The 21750-nt window shown below is 35.8% G+C and overlaps 1 protein-coding gene and 1 long non-coding RNA gene across 4 annotated transcripts; one reads left to right on the plus strand and one right to left on the minus strand.

Moving 5' to 3' along the window:
- Positions 1-1059: 1059 nt before the first annotated feature.
- LOC109191884 lies at positions 1060-10127 on the minus strand. Its single transcript, XR_002056010.1, has 3 exons — positions 9814-10127; positions 6907-6908; positions 1060-1074 (listed from the first exon to the last, which is right to left on the minus strand). It is a non-coding gene; the product is annotated as an uncharacterized LOC109191884 (long non-coding RNA).
- On the plus strand, positions 5878-19275 carry LOC109191865 (phospholipase D zeta 1-like). 3 transcript variants are annotated; one of them, XM_019342539.1, is made up of 20 exons: positions 5880-6271; positions 7293-7394; positions 7591-7706; positions 7809-7950; positions 8288-8458; positions 9108-9281; positions 10136-10378; positions 10480-10596; positions 11234-11373; positions 11541-11690; positions 12055-12211; positions 12292-12816; positions 15066-15176; positions 15302-15448; positions 15545-15742; positions 16242-16343; positions 16909-17040; positions 17160-17225; positions 18425-18486; positions 18601-19275. In XM_019342539.1, the coding sequence occupies exons 1-20, from the start codon at positions 6014-6016 to the stop codon at positions 18848-18850; spliced, it is 3363 nt and encodes a 1120-aa protein (XP_019198084.1). In that variant the 5' UTR covers positions 5880-6013; the 3' UTR covers positions 18851-19275. The 3 variants fall into 3 exon arrangements, with proteins under 3 accessions (XP_019198091.1, XP_019198084.1, XP_019198097.1); XM_019342552.1 differs by having other exon boundaries at positions 5883-6271; positions 7793-7950; XM_019342546.1 differs by lacking the exon at positions 16909-17040 and having other exon boundaries at positions 5878-6271.
- The last annotated feature ends 2475 nt before the right edge of the window (positions 19276-21750 follow it).

Below are 21750 nucleotides of genomic sequence, written 5' to 3' on the forward strand. Positions count from 1 at the left end.
TTTACCCAAATCATAGAAGCAACATGAAAGTACTAATTTGCCCCTGCCAAATCGGACTATTGGTTGACTTGCGTTTTTCCAGTCACAAATCGCCTTTAATTTGGCCGGCTGACCAAAATTGATAAAAATCGCATAGTCAAGGTACTAAATCAACATTTTTAATAGTCAAGTGCTGCAATTAACACACCTCTAATAGTCAGTGGACCAAAATTGAAATTTTCTCATTTTAAAAATAAGCATGATTATGTACAACATGCATATCCTGGGATAATGTTTGAATGAATGCATATATTGGATGAAAAGATTGATTACAAATTTATTATTTGACAGTAATCATTACAGTCAAATAAAGATTTTATAATTTCTTGAATGCATGTACTCAATGTAAAATACGATTAAAAATGTTAAAAATACAATAAATGGAAAAAAAGTTAAATTAAACATTGAACACTAAATATTCTAAATAATACCATTATAATTTTTTTTAATCCCGGTTAAAAAACTGAGCATGATAATGTTAGAATGCATGTACTGGATGCAAAATACCATTACAAATTTATAATTTGACCGTAATCATTATTATCAATGATGGTATAATTTCGTGAATGATGCAAAATAGCATTCAAAATTGAAATTGCACCGTGAATCTTGAATGCAAGATTTAACTTATATTTCTACTTGATTTTATGTTATGCAACAATCGTGTTCATTAATTAGATTTGTTAATCAAATGTAAATAACGAAAATTGAAAGCATAAAATAAAACAATAACACAAGAGAATTGTTACGCAGTTCGGAGCGGTTCTCCTACGTCTGCGGGGCAACCCACGTCTGCCCAATCCACTATAGATATTCACCAAGGAGTATTACAAGAGGTAAGTACAAATGGCTCTCAGCGTTTACCACTACAACCCTTCCTAACACCTATTCAGGACTGAACCGTGCATGCCATAACAATCTTCAAGCGAAGCTTCAACTGTACCAGGTACTGACTGTGTAGCTCAGGCAGAATTTCTCAAGAAATAATAAAATAACAATAGATATTTATGCAGTAGCTTTCTAGAAATTCCTTTACTCAATATATCAATTCTCAAAAATGGCAACTTTCCTCATTGGTGTGGCTTCCTTTTATAGTAATATATATAACCCATCACTTTGATCCACATAATTAGCATCCATTAGTCTTCAACAAATCACAGCCTCACATTTTTGTTTGAAAGTTTCACCATAACACACTTCTACTTCTCCTTCATTAACCAATGCATGATATCCATTCAATTACCTTTAGGTGATAGAAAATGGTCCAAATAGTATAACATAAAGTATTTCACATTGAATAATTCTAACCCTTTAATAATTAAATTAGCCAATTTATATTAAGAGTTTTTTTTTTTTTTTTTTTTTTTTTTTTTTTTTTTTTTTTACGTGTATCATTTATACACTTACAATCTCCCCCTTTGGCAATTTAATTGGCAAAAACTAATGCATGTATACTTCGGGCCAAAATAAATTCATTTTCAAACAGTTTTATTAATAGGTGGTCCTTAGTATACTTGCTTGACATGTAAACCTATGGGTTAGAATTATTTTGAGAAATTACCATGTCATATGGACTGTAGCTTCATCCACTGATAATCATCCCAACAGACAACTGTATCCCAAGCTGTATCACACTCAAATATTTATGATGCATAGATAATCCGCTGAACTGATGTGAGTAATAAGATATAGATAAGAATCCCAATAATATGAATTATGAATCCAATAATAATCAAAAGCCAAAAATAACCACCATAATCCCAATAATATGAATTATGAATCCAATAATAATCAGAAGCCAAAAATAACCACCACCCAACCATCAGCCAACTGCTACCAATCAGTGTGACTCCAATTCCAACAGTTTTACCAAAACTCCCCCTTAATCCTTGCTCCCCCTTCGTATATACTCCCCCTTTTTTGCCAATGAATTGCCAAAGGTGAACATCTATATTCGTGGATTGAGTATGACGGAGTGCCCTATTGGATTGAACCTGCACAAGAAAATTTGAAACAAGAAACGCAGAACTAGATAACCATTAAGTAATGCAAACAGAGCATACCACAGATTCAGATACGCAATAAGTACCTATAGACACGAATATCAAGTTGGAGCAGATAATGCAAACAGAGCATACCCAAGTAGTAAGCACATTCAGATAAAGCACATTTACGCACAGATTCATATTAAGCAAAGTCAAGCACAAATTCATACCAGATAGCACTGTAAAACACACAAACAAAACAAGCACGGTCATGTAAAGCATATTCAGCCAGAGATTCAAATAGAGCAAAATCAAGCACAGATTCATGTAAGTCAACTTCAGGCAAGAATTTATAACAGTTAGCACAATAAGTATACAAGCAAACACAGATACAGTCATGACCGAACCAACAAAACACATTTACATATTTTGCAAATATTAAACAAATTGCATCAAATTTTCATTCAAGTAACCATAGAGAATTCAAAGATGCAACGCAAGAAACAAAAATAACCTAAGCAAAAATAGTTTTATTAGTTCAAAAGCACTCAAAACAACACAAGTAGAACATTTAGTAAACGCATAGAAAACAGTCAAGAACAAAACATAAAGAATCAATCCATTAAAAGCACTCAAAACAACGCAAGTAGAACATTTAGTAAACGCATAGAAAACAGTCAAGAACAAAACACAAAGAATCAATCCGCAATTTAGAGTAGGTAACGAAAAGTATTAATTGCTAGAAAAATAAAAAATAAATTGGAATAGAGGACAAATCAATCATAGAGAGACACACGCACAAAAAAGATATAGATGCAAGGCGAGAGCATGTAGGAACTGAACCGTTAATTCAAAAGATAAATTATCTTATCCTGAAACAGATTCTATCACAGATGTAGAATATTACACTGGCAAAGATGAAGAATTGTCAAGATTTGAAGAATGCAAGGATATTGAAGTAGAGGGCACCAAATTAGGTAAAGGAACACATAAAAACTCAGCTTTAGACATAGGAATATTTGCAGGTATTTCACAGGACAAATCAGACAATGACACCCTAAAAGATTCATGAAAGAACAAAAGGAATTAGAGAGTAATGAACCTGTAGACCTTATCACCAAAGATGGTGGCAAAATTAATTTTGAAGATGGATGATCTATTGTGGATGCATGTTGGAATGTCAATGTCGTCTTGATAAGTGTCAGATTCTGATTCTGGTTCTGGGTCAGGTTCAGATGGCGTGGGTGACAGCGTAGGTGACTCTAGATCTCGTTCAGGAGTTTCAGAACGGTTTACATCAGGTTCTGTCATTGACTCAGGTTGTGAAACTTCAACAATATCATTCGGTTGATCATCAATTACAACATTTGTAGACTCCATGGTGGTCTTGGTCACTTTGTTGTATACACGATATGCACTGCTATTCGTTGAATAACCAGGAAAGATCCCCTCGTCGCTTTTTGGTTCAAATTTGGCAACATGATTTCTATCCTTCAAAATAAAACATTGTGAGCCAAAAATGTGAAAGTATTTAATATTCGGTTTCTTACCTTTCCATAATTCATACGGTGTTTGACTTGTGCCTGGCCGAAGATAGACTCGGTTGGAGATGTGGCATGTGGTGTTTACAGCTTCTGTCCAGAATTTTTGAGGTAATCCTTTGGCGTTGAGCATGACTTGTCCCATTTCTTGAATGGTGCGGTTTTTTTATTCAACGACTCCGTTTTGTTGAGGGGTCTTTGGTGCTGAATACTCGTGGGTAATTCCTGATTGATTGCAAAAGGCATCGAACAAGTTTTTGTCGAATTTCCGTCTTGATCACTTCGAATTCGAATTCGAATAATAGGTTCATTTCTTTCCTTTTAGAGTTTCAGTCCCAGTGTTTTGAAAGCTTCAAGTGCTTCGGATTTTTCCCTGAGAAAGATTACCCACAAAAAAATCATCAACACATACCAGCATGTATTTCTTACCTCAAAAACTCTGTGTTGAGTAGGACCAATGAGATCCATGTGGATCAGTTCTAGGCAGTGACTTGTGTTTATGGTATGTTGAGCTGGATGAAATGATTTGGTCTGTTTCCCAGCTTGGCAGGCACCACAAATGATTGATTTGACTTTCATATTGGGTAAACCACGAATACCTTCTATCTTCATTAGTTTATCAAGTAGTTTGTAACTTAGATGCCCCAGTTTTTGGTGCCATAGCTCAGCTTCATCTATGCTGGTCCTGCAACAGAAGATATGTTAGTTAGAATATAGCAATTATCAATTGATTTGTTTGGGTGCTTAAACAAAGAATCGCAGCACGTTTTATCCTGGGAAACCTAGGCTACAACGCGCCTAGCACTTGTGGGAGGTAGCAAATAAGGTTTTAAGGAAAAGAACTTTGTGTTCAAACTCGTGCTAACCTCTACCCAAAATTTTCCACATTTTCCTTCCCAGATTTTTTTTTTTCTGTTTTCCCATAGAATAATAATCTTTCCGTAGGATTATTATTTTAGAATTTTTCCACCTTATTACCCAACATTTTGTGCAGACAAAAGGTTCATAATCAGATCCAAAAGTACTTCAACGGCTGGAAATTTGACAAAAGCAACCTACTATGCTTTATCCACTGGTTATTGCACATTGGTCAAAAGATGTTTGAAATGTGTTTCCCTCCCACGGACAAATTTCAAAGACCTCTATAAATACCTCCATTCAAATCTAAATGAGTGCTAGCAATTTTAGAAAACCAAGTGTTAAGTGTGAACTAGCTTACAAACAATACCAAGAGCCAGTGAAGTGAGAGAGCAAAGAAAGATCAAGCTCAGACTATTGCAGCAACCAAGAAGATTCAACACAGAGTCTATAGTTGGAGAATTTGAACAACCTTGTGTTCAAAGCAACTTTCTCTACTTGGATTAGTAGAAAGAGGTGGAGTAACAAGTGCATCTTGTGAAAAATCTTGAAAATTGCGGTCAACTTTGTTATCAAAGCACAATCGCTCTTTATTGTACTAGTCGTGATAGTGCAATCATCATATTGGAGTTTAAGGAGAAGAATGGACGTATGTTGGGTTTTGGTTGAACCACTTCAAAAATCTCTCTCTCACATTCTCTTTACATATTGCGATTTACTTTCAAGTCATAACCAACCAAACCTAAAGTTTAAAAGAGCAAAACACATACAAAGACAAATTTTAAAAAGGGGTAACAATTATTTTTCCACTGCTTTACTTTGAAAAAGTGTTCAAAAATTATTCAAGTCTACTCACCGTACCTTTTCTAGACTTAACCCCTACTCATCGGGACCAACAATATATATATATATATATATATATATATATATATATATATATATTAAACTTTAAAAAAAATCAAGTTAGACATTTTGAATTCAAATATTTGAGTCGAATCAAATATATTCGAATAATGTAATCAAATTGAATACGAATAAAATTTGAAATTCGAATATTTAATCAACACAAATAGAATAGTCGAATACAAGTACTCCTATTCTCAATATAGTTAAATTCGAATTTAACTTAATTGAGTTGGTTTACGTCCCTAATTTCAACACCTTCGTTACGTACGTAACGTTCTGGTTCTTCAAGAGTTCAAGTTAGGCTCGCCCTCAATCATTGGATTTGATTAATAATAACACAGTAAGTCAGTAACTAACAAAACCACGAAAACTAACGAAGAATGAAAATTTGACAATTTGCAAAACCGCCCCGATCCCTTAAATCCGGACCAACGCCAAATCAGCAATCAAAACCCCTGTTCACGTTTCAACACTCAACGCCTGAATATAAAATTATTATTATTATTAAAAAAAAAAAAAAGCAATTCCGTTTCCTACTTTTCTCCGCTCTCTTCCTCTATATAGTCTAGACTGGATACCAGAATTCTCAATTTCTCGACTTCGGTTTCTCTCTCTACACTTCTGCTTTGTCTTCCTGGTTGGCTTTCTCTCTCTAGATCTCAATTCACGTACTGATCATCGGTAATGACGTCGATGGAGCAATTGGTTGGCGCCGGCGGAGTAGGGCCGATGTACGTGCAGATGCAATCGGAGCCTTCCTCCTCGCCGTCGATGACCTCCTCGTTGCTCACTTCTCATCATCAGCTGCAGCAGCAGTGCTCCGAGGCGGCTCGGATTTTCGATGAGTTGCCTATGGCTACTATCGTCCAGGTGTCCCGTCCCGACGTCGCTGATATCAGCCCCATGCTCCTCACTTACACAATTGAATTTAAATACAAACAGGCAATACTTCTCTGCTTGATTCGCTCTGTTTTCAGATTGTTTCGTGCACCTGGATTGGCCACTTGAATATTCAAGTGTCAATTGCATTAACAGCTATGAATAATTGAACTTTAGAATTCTAGGCACTAGAATTTGTTTGAACTCTATTTATATGTTTTAATTTGTTATCAGCGTGCACAAAGAAATAATCTTGAATTTGGATGAGACTTCTAGTTCCGGCCACTTTAGGTCAATAAACAACTAAATTTAGTGCTTTTTCTAAGTCACCATTTATACTTATGAACTCATCTTTTTCAACTTTGAATGGAGTATCATAAGCTCAGATACAGGTTGTGGAACCTTTATTTGGGGTTTATATTGAGCTACTTTCAAAACCTCACAAACGTGTTAAGTCTCCTAGAGAAGAAAAAGCAAGAAATCTGACTGCAATTGTGTATTAAACTATTAATTAATGTATATATGGATGGATATATGAAAACACTAGACTAGATAACTTGCAAGCAAATTGATGAGAGATTCTTCTACTTATTTGTCATTTTCTGCATACTACACGAGAAGACAGTTTCTTCACCTTGTCATGTATACCAAAAAAAATTTAGAGGGCGAGAGTTGTTTTATTTGGCAGAGTGTTAGACCACTGGTCACTGAAGCCTAAGAACAATATCTTTTACGTTGTTGTGACCTTGACTTAGTAATTATGGTGTGTCTTATCTCCTCTTGAGTAAAGAGCTTTTCAGTATTGAATGAATAGAGTTTGAATTTCACTAGCTTGTAAGGATCTGGTCTGTTTCCAGTTATGTGATTCACCATCTTCAGACTTAATTCTGTACTTGTCTTACTATATTCTATATTTCTATTTCACTGAATTTTAGGTTGAATTTTTTTTACTGTCTATATACAAGATTCTGACTTTTCGTTATGTCTTATGTTTCAATATATATACCTTTTTGTTTGTTTTTATGAGGCTGTACTGATTACTGATACATTGATGTCTGCTATGTGTTATTCTTGTGCTCTGTAGTTCAAATGGCAACTAGTGAAGAAGGCTTCACAAGTTTTTTATTTACATTTTGCATTAAAGAGACGGCTATTTATTGAGGAAATTCATGAGAAGCAAGAACAGGTATATTTGGATTACCTACCTAATCATTATATAGTTATCACTCCTGTTTGTAACTGATTTGTGATAGTGTTCTGTAATCTCTAGCAATTTTATCAGTATTTGCAATAATCTTCTGCTATAACTGTGGAGTTTCCTCTTCTTTTTTTTTTTTTTTTTTTTTTTTCCTCTGACTGGCAATTCATTTTTTACTTTAAAGGTTAAAGAATGGCTTCAAAATTTAGGAATAGGGGAAATTCTACCTGTTATGCAAGATGATGATGAACCGGATGATGACACTCTTCCAATGCGCACTGATGAAAGTGCAAGAAACAGGTAATTTCTAATTCAGTATGACCTTTCTTGATAGAAGGAAAGCATTAGATTCATTGTTCCCCTTATAATAGCTATTGTTCTTACAGGTGGTTTTTTGTTCAGAGATGTTCCATCTAGTGCTGCACTGCCAATAATCCGCCCCACACTTTTAAAACAACATTCTATGTCAGACAGAGCAAAAGTAGCAATGCAGGGGTACTTAAATCACTTTCTTGGAAACATAGATATTGTCAATTCCCATGAGGTATGCAACTGTCTTATACTCTGTTGTTTCTTTTGTACTAGTCTTGTGAATAAAAATGGTAGCAGGTCAGACCATGTGCACTTCTATATCCTGCCACATATGTGGAAGGAAGATGGTATGCAAACTTACCTCTATTTTCATAGAGGATCTTTCATGCATTGAACCTATGACCTAATGGTCACTGCTGAGCACTTAGATTGTTCTGTACTTGTGCTAGTCCTGTGAGTCTTAAAGAATTATCTTTTCATTGTATCATTCCATCAATATTTCTTTTGCTTGAAAAATGCTTTTATAACCTTTTCATTCAAGCTTTAACACCAATGATTTAATGATATAGGTTTGCAAATTTTTGGAGGTTTCAAGTTTATCCTTCTCGCCAGAGTATGGTCCTAAGCTTAAAGAAGATTATATTTTGGTAAAACATTTACCCAAGATACGAAGTGGTGAAGATCATAACAAATGTTGTTCATGTAATTGGTTCAATTGTTGTAAAGACAACTGGCAGAAGGTAAACATTCTTTCTTGAAATTCTCACTGATACATACATGCTTGAGCATTATCTGTAGTTGAGAACCCTATATATGTCAGTTCTTTGTACTTCTCATTTTAATTGATTACACCCTTCCTAGGAATAGTTATTCAAAGGTGAAATTTCCCTTTTGATTAATGTCCATGGCTAAAGTATAGTCCCTTTCAGGTTCTCCTTAAGTGTTATTTTATAGAGCTTCATAACACCTTAACACTCAAATCATAAAAGTAACAATATTTTTTTTAAACCAACTTATTGTTCTTTTGCTAAACACTTGTATTTGCTGAGTTATGGATAGAAGAATCAGTCAAATATTTGGTGATAATGATGGTGTATTAAAGTGAAGCCTTTTAGGTGTATTAATTTGCATAGCTAGAGGGTGTTGCTGGTTGCTTGATAATAACTTCTCTCTAGTTTTGTTTGCTTGTGGCTATGATATCAGTTTACCTCCCTGATGTCTCATGAATACCAAATGTTTGCATAAGTATTTTTGTTTGTACATTTTATTACTCAAGTTAGATGCTGGAAAAGATCTACTCTGATTGTGTTATTTTAAGTTCTCTGTGGCATTTATATTTGTGCTTGTCACTTCCACTTGCACTTTACCTTAGCTTTTGGTTATTTGCAGGTCTGGGCTGTACTGAAGCCAGGATTCTTGGCCTTCCTTAAGGATCCTTTTGACACTGAGCCTTTAGATATAGTTGTTTTTGATGTGCTTCCAGCCTCAGATGGTAATGGAGAGGGAAGAGTATCATTGGCAAAAGAAGTAAAGGATGGCAACCCTTTGCGCCATTATTTTAGGGTAAGGAATTTGAGTTCTTCTATGTGTCCTTAGCAGCTTTTGGTAGGGTTTGAACATTGAAGTGAAAGTTTCAAATGTAGTTTGCTGGGTTGGATCCTTTGTTCCTTGGGGACATTTGAATTTCTATAGAAATATTGCTGGGAATATTGTTTTTCATCCTTTCATTGCATTCTCAGTCAATTGAAAGGAAGTCTTTACTTATATAAAAGAAGCGAAAAGAATAGAAAGTAGATGAAGTACCAAGTATGGCATTGATGTTGTAGCTCAATGATGCGTTCTTTGGAAGATCATACCAGCACTGTCTTCGGGATCACACGGGGGGGTTACACAATCAGCAGAATAAGGGAACAAATCAGCATAATTTATTTACTTCCTTGTTAGTAGATTTATTTTAAGAAGAGATTATTTTCCTTCCTTTAGAACTTTCCTTAAGTATGTAATTCTTGACTATAAGTAAAGCACTTCTGATGGAGAAATAAAGACAAGCACTTGAGTTTTAAACGAAACCAAGGAGCCCGGAGACTCCAGAAACTCCTTTACATCCTATCTCAGTTTCCTACTCTACAACCTGTACTCAACCATCCATTCACCATTGATGGTCCTGCTTCAACCTCGAACCCCGCTTCTTGCCCATTGATGAGAGCATTTTGCAAAGAACAAAACATTTTGGTTCCTTTGATGGGAATTGAACCCGGGTCACTCACTGCTGCTCTCCCCGTGTTTGAGATAATCCTCAAATCTCCATTGTGTTCCTGCTTAATGGTTTTAGGTGTTTTGGAGATATAGCTATCCTTTCTTAGCTGCTATGACTTGATTTAAAATTATGTCATTCAGATATGTTAATTTTGTGATAGGTGTCTTGTGGGATACGAAGCATCAAGTTAAGAGCAAAGAGTAATTCTAAAGTTAAAGATTGGGTTGCTGCAATTAATGATGCTGGGCTTAGACCACCTGAGGGTTGGTGTCACCCTCATCGCTTTGGTTCATTTGCTCCTCCACGGGGTTTAGTTGAAGATGGAAGCCAAGCTCAGTGGTTTGTTGATGGTCAGGCGGCATTTGAAGCCATTGCTCTGGCAATTGAGAAAGCAAAATCAGAGGTTTTTTTATGTTGTTTTTTCTTTTCCTTTGTTTCAAGTGCATCATTCTTTGTTTGAATTAATTTGCAAGTAAGAATGTGGATGTTGATTTATGGATGCAGATATTCATGTGTGACTGGTGGCTTTGCCCAGAACTGTACATGCGGCGCCCTTTTCAGAACCATGCTTCCTCCCGGCTTGATTCTTTATTGGGAGCCAAGGCCAAACAAGGTGTACAGGTACACATCTCAGGCTTATGAAAATGTTCAGTTAGTTTCTAATGTTTCGCATGCTATCTTCAACATGTAACCATTTTGCTGGTTATTTCTTGCCACTCAAGTATCTTGGACTTCACTACAAAGTGCATCCAATTGGGAACATATTTTTGAGCCCTTATTTCTTATATCATGCTTTGTAAGTTCATTATCCAATTGTGTCTTCATGCAAGCAGACATACTTCCATGGCATCTTAGTTGATAGGTGTCTTGTTTTGTTTATTAACTAGTGTCATTAAAAATCAGATCTAGTTACACTCATTGATTTTGTTCCGGGACCAAATATTATTTTGAACTGTTATGCCATGTGAAGTAACTATTGTTTTTGTTTGTTATTGAGATTTGCCTTAAAGTAATGCTGATTGTATTTATTGGGTTCTACAATCAATTGTAAGGAGCTTAGAAAATGTGTTAATAACATTACCAAACATTTCTTTTTGTCAAATATTTGAGGCTTTTCTTTAGCTTTTATGAATCTTAACTTTTAGTACTGTCCTAAATATATTGATACAATCTGCTTACAATTCATCCATAACATATTGTGCCTTGGGTTAGCAGCTACTTAATCACTTGATTTTTTTAATATATCCCATTGCTTCAGATTTACATTCTGCTATACAAGGAGGTTGCTCTTGCTTTGAAAATCAACAGCGTGTATAGCAAGAAGAAACTCTTAGAAATCCATGAGAACGTTAGAGTACTTCGTTATCCTGACCATTTTTCAAGTGGCGTCTATTTATGGTATGCATAAAAAGAAAAGGGAAGAGCAAGCAGGTCCCTTTATTTTGTTTATTGAAACTGGGATTTTTGTTTTTGGTTATAGAAAAAGTTAAAAGAGTAAAAAGAATTTTGGCTCCCAGTTCTAAAGCTATCTGCATCTGCTAATTTCCATTTATGTTTATTGATAGGTCTCATCATGAAAAAATTGTTGTTGTTGACCATCAAGTTTGTTTTATTGGGGGCCTAGATCTTTGCTTTGGTCGTTATGATTCATCTGAACATAAAGTAGGTGATTGTCCGCCTCGTATTTGGCCTGGCAAAGACTACTATAATCCAAGGTATGTTTTTTTCACATTCATGTCTTTACTTTGCGTTTATGACTAAAAATTTCAAATACGGAGTATACGTGTGTTGTAGAAGTCTATAAGCTGCCTTTTATGATTTGGTAGTTCATTGGATATGTTTTGTATTTCTGCAACAAATATTTAGGGGTGGGTGTTACATTTTGTTTGGTCATTTAAATATTTAATAGATTGAGTTGATTTTCTTATATGCCTATATGTATTTGTGATCAAGAATCCTACATCAGCTCATTCTTTTATAAAGCCTTTGCCTCAAGACATATTTTTAGTGGCTTATTGACTTTTGCAGTCTCTCCTCTTTCATTTACTTTCCAAGTTCCTCACGCAGTTCAATTTTCAGGGAATCTGAACCAAACACATGGGAAGATACCATGAAAGACGAATTGGACAGGGCAAAGTATCCACGCATGCCTTGGCATGATGTACACTGTGCCCTTTGGGGACCACCTTGCCGTGATGTGGCTCGACATTTTGTTCAGCGCTGGAACTATGCCAAGGTTCTTATTTTGTGGTAAAGTAAAATATTATCTATGGATATTTGACTTTCTTTTAAGTTTACACTATTTTAATTTCTCAGCGGAACAAAGCTCCAAATGAGCAAGCAATTCCACTACTTATGCCTCAGCATCATATGGTTATTCCCCATTACATGGGAGTCAGCATAGAGACAGACACTGAAAATAAAGATGCTAGTAATGCTCAAAGTATCAAGAGACAGGATTCATTTTCGTCTGAGTCATCTTGCCAAGATGTCCCTTTGCTCATGCCTCAAGAAGCTGATGAAATGAATATAAGTGGAGAACCAAAGTCTCGTGAGTTCAGCAATGGGTATGATCTGCATAACCAGCCAAACAGGTCAACTAGAATTTCTTTCCCTTTCCGGAAGGCCAAAGTAGAACCTTTTCTGCCAGGCATGCCGATGAAAGGATTTGTGGATGAAGCTGATGACATGGATTGTCAGAGAGAGTTGTCTTCTAGTTTGATGCATATTGGAACCAGAGCCTCAGATAAGGAATGGTGGGAAGCGCAGGAGCGCGGTAATCAAGTTGTTTCAGCAGATGAAACTGGGCAGGTTGGTCCCCGTGTTTGGTGTCGTTGTCAGGTAAGATACACTTGCAGTGTCTAACTGTGACAAGCAAATTATATGCTGTGTTTCTGGTTTAATACTAGATTAGGAATTCTAACAGAGCCTTGTTTTTATAAAATTGCTTGTGCAAATGATATTTCTTTTCCACTGTAAACATAATTTATGTTGTTTGTATTGTGCTACATATGTCTCTTAAAGGTATTGCTGGGGGTTTTTGTTTGATTAGATACTGTTAGAGAAAAGAACCAGGAGGTATTTTTATTGACTAGAAAATAAAGAAAAGAAACAGGAAGTCACAAGACTTTCCCCAACAAGAGTTTTAGGCTCTTGCCCCACAAGAGTTTTAGGCTCTTGCCTAGCTACTAAAGCTTAAAGACTAAGGAAGATTATTCGATGATTTACTCTCATCTAGAGATTCTAATTTATAGTGCTAGGAAATAAATAATTATAGAAAGGAGATGATTGTTGAGATGATTATGCCTCTATTTATTTTAGTCAAATCCCTTGAGTTAAGCCTTCCTTGTATATTCTGATTTGCCTGATTTGCATCCTTCCTTTTTTTTTCTGAGTAAACCATCTCTTATTTTGGGTGCGTATCATTGCCACCCACCAAAAAAACAGCCTTGTCCCCAAGGCTAGATTGGAAAGACTGCCCTATATTGTCCGGTGTCGATTTGGTCAGTTACACCAGGCTCGTCGCTCGTTTCGTCCTCGTCATCCTCTGCTGCAATTAGAGTTTGCAAGGATTTATTCGGGCATACATGAAGCGGACTGTACGGTTGCTGACAACGGAAACAAAGTCCTTTGGCGCGCATGTCCAGATACTCTTTGTTAGAATAATGTCGTGCCGGAGCTCGTGATGTTGATGTGCTGGAATTGCGTACTGAAGACTGCATAGCAGGAAACGCAGGTTGTGTTTGGGAGGAGAAGGAAGATGTTTGATTGCTGCCAGAGAATTGAGACTGGGTTGGAATGGGTTTGGGCTGTGAATAATTCGAAAAAGAATTGGTTTGGTAATTCTTCCCATGCCCATTAGACCAAGTAGACCCACTATGTGAAGGACTTATCTGGAGTGCTGCATTTTCTTCTTGCAGATTGCGTCCAAGGAGCCGGCCTGTGGAGAGAAATTCAATTTCTCGTTCTGCCGCGCGAGCGACACGCATCGCTGTTCGGAGATCTGTCACATCATTCGGTCGGAGCCGCACCCGAATTGCAGGTTTCAAGCCATTGAGAAAAAGCCCTAATTGAATGTGAGGAGCAAGTCCAGGAATTTGGGCAATGCGAGCTCGAAACGCAGCGATGAATTCATCCACCAAGCCCGTTTGACGAAGAGCGGCAAGCTGTTCAAACGGTGGCCCAGGCAATTCGTCGCCAAATTCTTCCAAAAGGTCATGTGTGAATTGAGTCCAAGTAAGAGTGGGTTGTTGTTGTTGTAGCCATCGGAGCCAATGTAGAGCTGCCCCCTCCATACTAACGAAAGCTGTTGGGACCTTCAAATCCTCTCGGGTGTGATGAATGGCAAAGTACTGCTCCACTCTAGCTAACCACCCAATTGGATCGGTGCCTTCAAATGTAGGGAGTTCTGTTTTTCCAATGGGCAGCGAGGTGTTGTCCGGCTGAACATGTTCTGGGAGAGAGGTTGAATTCGGCGTTGGGATGGAAGTTGATGAAGCACTGGCATTGTTGTGCCCTCCGCCTTGGAAGGAGAGAGCGAGGAGATCAGACATCCTAGCCACAGAAGCTTCCAAAGCTGCAAATCGATCGTTCAATGTGGTCAATTCAGTACGGATTGCATCTTGGTTCTTCTCTAACGTCTCTATGCGGGAATCTCGTGTGTTCGCCATCCAACGGCAGGTCGGACCAATTTGTTAGAGAAAAGAACCAGGAGGTATTTTTGTTGACTAGAAAATAAAGAAAAGAAACAGGAAGTCACAAGACTTTCCCCAACAAGAGTTTTAGGCTCTTGCCCCACAAGAGTTTTAGGCTCTTGCCTAGCTACTAAAGCTTAAAGACTAAGGAAGATTATTCGATGATTTACTCTCATCTAGAGATTCTAATTTATAGTGCTAGGAAATAAATAATTATAGAAAGGAGATGATTGTTGAGATGATTATGCCTCTATTTATTTTAGTCAAATCCCTTGAGTTAAGCCTTCCTTGTATATTCTGATTTGCCTGATTTGCATCCTTCCTTTTTTTTTTTGAGTAAACCATCTCTTATTTTGGGTGCGTATCAGATACAAAAATGAAACTTTTTGGTTCCAGGTTATAAGGAGTGTTAGTCAATGGTCTGCTGGAACGAGCCAAATTGAAGAAAGCATACATAATGCTTACTGTTCTCTTATTCAGAAGGCAGAACATTTTGTTTATATTGAGGTTTGTAATATCCTTCTCATTTTTAAAAATAGGTAGGGGGAATAGCCATTTTAGTCCTGAATCTATAAAGGATCTTTAATAACTCTCGAATGTTTCCTGACTTATGCGATGGAAAATTTTCCCAGAATCAATTTTTCATCTCAGGTCTCGTGGGAGATGAGATTATACGGAATCGTGTATTAGAAGCATTGTATGAGCGAGTCACGCGAGCTTATAATGAGAAAAAGTGTTTCAGGGTTATTATTGTTATACCGCTTCTACCTGGATTTCAGGTTCGGAAACTAGACAGATTGTCATCTTCATCTCTGTCCCTCTTGTCTCTTGGTTATTTCCATCGTGTATTGTGCTGAAGTATTAAATTTTGGTAGGGTGGCTTGGATGATAGTGGTGCAGCATCTGTAAGAGCTATCATGCATTGGCAATATCGGACAATATGCAGAGGAAATACTTCAATTTTGCAAAGCCTGTCTGATCTTATTGGTCCTAGAGTACATGATTATATATCTTTCTATGGTCTCAGATCTTATGGTAGACTGTTTGATGATGGACCTGTGGTTTCTAGCCAGGTATCTTCCTTTCTTGCACTTTGGTCCTTGTGGTAGAAAGACGTCTGAGTTCTAGGTGTATCATCTCATGTGTGTAGCATGCTTTTTCTTTTCTTTTTTGCTTTTTAAATTTTGTTCTGTAATTTGAGAAATGTCTTGGTTGATGTTATTCAAATATAAGTTTTTTTGGATGCAAATTCTTCCAATGCCATAGGAATGTGCAGTAATATAATGTATGGCATTTTACTTAAAGCTTTTTGTACTGGTAGGTTAGCTACCTCGGAAACATTTATGATAGATGTGCTTTAAAAAATATTTCTCTAATTAATTTAGTGCTATGCATCTCATAGGAAGCCATTACTTTTGATAAGTATGTTATCAATACTTTGAATGGGCAATTGGGCATTCTTAGAAGTTGAATGAATTATATTTTTCCCTGCTATGTTGGCTAGTTTAGCTGCATTTACAACCCTTGTTGCACTCATTAATTGATGGTGGATTATATTTGTCAATTATATAGGTTTATGTTCATAGCAAGATCATGATAGTTGATGACTGCACAGCCTTGATTGGATCAGCAAATATTAATGACAGGAGTTTGCTTGGGTCAAGAGACTCTGAGGTAGTACTTTTCTGTTTATATTACAGGCTACAATATTGATGGAACTAAAATATTAAAATATTGTCTATGGGTTGTCCAGCTTAACTGAACCATGGAAACATCATGATTAGGTTATTCTGTGTGATTGTGACACTGCAAAAATATTGAAGCGGATTTTATTCCAAAATAAAACAGTCAATTGTCAAATTTTATCATGTTTTCAATCCATTGCACTTTCTATGCAATCTATTTTGGCCATGTTTGGTAACATAGTTAGCTAATCAGCCAATTTTTGCTTATTTGACCATTATTAGCTGTTTGACTTTGTTAAACAACTAATGTAAGTGTTTGATTAATTAGCTTTTTGTAGCAGCTTATTGCTCCAAAACGCTAAAATTCAAAAAGCTGCTCAAAGCAGCTTTTTTTGATCAGCTTTTGGAGAAAGTCATTTTGCATGTAATCAGCTATCAGCTAACAACTAATTTACCAAATATCTTTGTACAATTAGCTAATGCTATTAACTAGTCAAATCCACTAATCCAATCAGCTACACACCCTTATGTTTTCTTGGATTTCCTCCTTGCAGATTGGTGTAATTATTGAGGATAAAGAATTTGTTGATTCATACATGGGAGGCAGCCCATATAAGGCTGGGAAATTTGCCTCAAGTCTTCGCCGCTCACTATGGTCTGAGCATCTTGGCCTTCATGCTGGAGAGGTTGTAATATGTTAATCATTTATACCTTGAATATTGCTTACCCCCCTCCCCGCTTTTATCTTAGGTGTGTGAGATTTCTGGATTTTTTTTTTCTCCTGATTATTTCTTCTTTTGTTTAGATTGGTCAAATTACTGATCCAGTGATTGATTCAACATACAAAGATATATGGATGGCAACTGCAAAGGTAAGAATGGTTTAAGTGTTTATTGTGGAATAATATTCATTTGATGTCACATCATGTCGCTAGTACAAGAGTGTATAAAGCAAAATCGTTGATAGGGATATCAATTACCTTTCTCTGCTTTTGTTTTGATCTGTAATACTCCCACACTGCATATGCTTGTTCTCACAATATGCCAGCCTTTCCCTGCAACACAGCTGCACAATGTCACACAAAAAATAGGTGCACAACCTGCTTGTATAATATATTGGAACCCACCTACCAAAATCTGCCCAATATTAGTCTATATGTTGCTGCCTGGAATCTGTGTCACTGTTGAACTACATTGACTTTCACCAGACTCCAGCTACCACAGTCAAAACCTGTTGACTGTTGCCAGACTCCAATAACTGTCATCAAACTCAAGTGAATACATTTGCTTTAGCTTTTCAATCTAGTTTGGTAAAAGAGTGCAATTTAGGTTAAAATATGCAGCTTTTACCATTTGCGTCTTGTTTAGTTCCTTAGCTGAAGTAGATGTGATAACAAACAAATAAAATACACTCTATGTATCTCAATTAACCATTGAAATAGATGGAAAGACCAAAAAATGTTGGCTAACTTGTAATTATGGCCCAGTTACCATCTAGTATCTCATCTCAGTGAAATGAAATTTGTACTGAAATTGAGATTCACAATGATTTGATGGTCAATTGGAGTTTGACAGCTGTTACCAGAGTGTGGAGATGGTTACCCATTGCAACTGACTCTTTACACAGCAAGACACATAATGTTGGTTGTGGTGTTGGCACTGCATTGCCATCCCTATTTCTTGGGGAGTACAGGCATCTTGACATGTAATACATGCCTTGTGCTGTATTTATTTTGGTGAAAAGTCCCCAAAAAAGTATTTGACAGGAAAAATGAGAAAGAAAATTGAAATCTTCTTCCATCAAAATTTATTGTTTAATACAATAAGGCAATTTATGTGGTTAATTGTTTGGAACAATTCATTCTACTTAATTAATGAATATGGAATTTGCTGAAGCATTCTTTTCTATGTATTTCCTGTTTGGACTGCTTTGTTTGGGTGGTTTTAAATTTTATTTATTTATTGAAATGCCACTAGAGAGGATGTAGATTGTTCTTGGTTTTATTATTGTTTTGTTTTTTATGTGTCCACATGTGATCTCCTTCCAACTAACCCAGATTGTCATCTGCAGACTAACACCATGATTTTCCAAGACGTCTTCTCTTGTATACCAAATGATCTTATTCATTCCAGGTATAATTCAGCAGCTGCCATCACCTTTCATCCTCTCTCATTCCTGGCTAATTGCTATTTTCCTTCTCTCTTTTCAAATTGATTGACATCTTTCCTTTTTCCCACGCCATGCAGGGCTTCTCTCCGGCAGTGCCTGGCTCACTGGAAAGAGAAGATTGGTCACACTACCATCGATTTAGGAATAGCCCCAAATAAGCTAGAGTCTTATCAAGATGGGGATATCAAGGGAACAGATCCCATGGAAAGGTTAATGTCTGTAAGAGGTCATCTTGTTTCTTTCCCACTGGATTTTATGTCCAGAGAAGACCTAAGGCCCATGTTTAATGAAAGCGAGTACTATGCTTCACCTCAAGTCTTTCACTAGTTCATCAGTGTACAGAGGAAGAATAGTTAAGATATACATATATATTATAATACACAAAAGATAAACCATAGCTCTTGAAGATCCACCTCACTGGAATAACAGAAACATAGGCAAACATACCATCCCACCTCCGGACGCATTTCCCATTTCTTCCAGCTCCTGGGTTATTTCTTTTCAAGATACATCGTGTAGAAGAGATGTTTTTCAAGGTTTGGGAAGATCAATAGTTAACAGAAGTCTGAAACATAACCAAAGGAGACTTACTATTTAGGATTTTGTAAATTAAAGTGTTCTGAAGAATGTTCAGTCCCAGGACAATACTGTGATAAAGAATCTCCTTGACCTTTATTTATTTACAGTTACAATCATTCTTTGTAAGCTCACACGTCAATTTACTGTAAAAATTTATTCCATTTGCAGTTTGCGAGTATTGTGCTCCATTTTTATCTGCTAGTCGGCAGTGATAACTAGCAAAATCGTAAGCCTTAGCTATAGCAGCTAGTTGGTTTTACTAAAGTGAACGTGAGTGGCAACTGGTAAGTTTGACACGAGCAAATGGAATAATATAGATTGAAGGGAAGATGCGTATATAATTGGTTTATGGCACGCCAATAGGTACCAAATTTGCTCCAATATAAATAGCAAAACTTGCTGAATCAGAAGATAGTGTGGAGGTTATGATATTCTAGTTTGTATTTCTTTAGCCTTGGGAAACTAGCATATAAATTAGATTTATCTTTCATTGATCAATATCAGCTATACCACACAAAATCATCCATAAATATAGCAAAATTACAAAAGCCGCCATCATTAGAAACATCAGGAAGGCTCCGAAAACATGAAAACTTGAAGTGATCTGTTTTAAGTATGTGAAAATGACAACTTGAGTGATCTATTTTAAGTATGTAAAATGAGATGACTTTTCTAATAGGGAGTGATATACTTAAAATGAGATGACTTTTCTAATAGGGAGTGGTAATTTTAGGGGAGTGAAGCATTTTCCTTTTCTAATTGATAGTGTAAAAAGATAGTTAATTTAGGGCCAATTATGAAAAAATAACATTGTCTAATAATTTAATTTGGACTGTTTTTCAAATGTAAATATAAAATTTATTAACAACTTTTTGTCATCAAATATAATACATATAAAATATTCAACAATGAAAAAGATACATTTTAAAATTTCACTTGAAATAACATTCTTCCTACATATTTAGATATAATCATCCGTTAAAATTTTTTGTCAATTCTTTCTAAAATTTAATTTGTATTGCAATTAAAATCAATCCATGGACTTTAAGAACATAATTACAAGGTATTAAAAAATGAATAATATATAATATAATTTATATATATAATTGTTGCTCTCAATCGTTATGCCATGGAACCGTATTCACCATCCCTGGTGAACACGGTCCCATCGGTAACGGTGCACCGTTATCTTTTTTTTTTTAACTGCGCGACTTTTCTTCTTTCATTTCGCGGTTTCACTTCCTATTCCGTTATGAGATTATGAATTTATAGTAAATTCATAATCTCATAACAGAAAATTCATAATTTATTAAATGTTTTTCATTTATGCGATTATGAATTTTCTATTATGAATTTTCTGTTATGAGATTATGAATTTACAGAAAATTCATAATTACATAACTGTAACTTCATAATCTCATAACAGAAAATTCATAATTTAATAAATATTTTTCTTTTATGTGATTATGAATTTTCTGTTATGAGATTATGAATTTATAGTACATTCATAATCTCATAACATAAAATTTATAATCTGAACAAATTAAACGCGCGCCGTTAACAGCACATTAACTAATTTTTTTTTTTCGTAAAAACGACACCGTTTGGACCCGTGTTCACCATTCATGGTGAACACGTTTCCAGGGCATAATTTGCGAGTTGCTCTAGCCATACGTGGTCAGGGTCAACCCTGAATTAAGGGTTTGTTTAGAAACTTAGAAAATGTTTGTTAAAAATTGCTCATTTTTTAAAAAATATTTTAACTTTTTGGTGTTTGGCTGAAAGTTAAAAATTGTAACTTTTTTTTCTTTGGTTCATTTTTTGAAAATGAACATATTATTTGTTATAATAACAACAACAACAACAACAACAACAATAATAATAATAATAATAATAATAATAATAATAATAATAATAATAATAATATGTGGTGATGGTTGGTGTGGTGGAGATGGTGGTGGTTGTGGTGGTGTTGGTATTGGTGTTGGTTTTAGTGGTGGTGGTGGTGGTAGTGTTGGCGGTGGTGGTGGTAATAATAATAATATGAAAACTGACTTAAAAAAGAAGAGAGGGAAGATTGATGGAAAATAAAGAATGCGAAAAATGTATTCTGAATAAAAAATTAAGACATTTTCTTACAAATTGAGTCTTTTTTCCATTGACCAGAATGAATATTTTCCTTTGACTTCATTTTTCTTGAGTACACAAACATGAAAAATCTGAAAAATCAAAAGCTATTTTTCAAGTTTCCAAATAGACCATAAGGACGAACTATACCACTCAGAAAGTAAAATTACCGGATAGTAGAACTCGAAAAGTCAATAGGACCAAATGGTAAGAAGATAAAGACTTGAAGACCTATAAGATGCAAAGGCTAGATAGTGAAAGGGTCGTATGTGGTTAACGGAACCAAATGGTTCAGTAATTCCATAGAGTATGACTCACGAAAAGTAATATCAACCGAACGATTATTAAAGGCTGAATGATAAAGTGGTTGACTATCAATCAAACACCTGAATAGTAATGGTTGTATGGAAAGTGGCATGAGACTGAGGAGTAATCTCAAGTTGAAGCTCCATAGAGTTCAAGATATAATAAGTGACTTGTTCACCATTCCGATAGTCAAGCTGCATCCGCACAAACACGTA

Source organism: Ipomoea nil, unplaced genomic scaffold (assembly GCF_001879475.1).
Source record: "Ipomoea nil cultivar Tokyo-kokei standard unplaced genomic scaffold, Asagao_1.1 scaffold0209, whole genome shotgun sequence".
NCBI classification, from domain to species: domain Eukaryota; kingdom Viridiplantae; phylum Streptophyta; class Magnoliopsida; order Solanales; family Convolvulaceae; genus Ipomoea; species Ipomoea nil.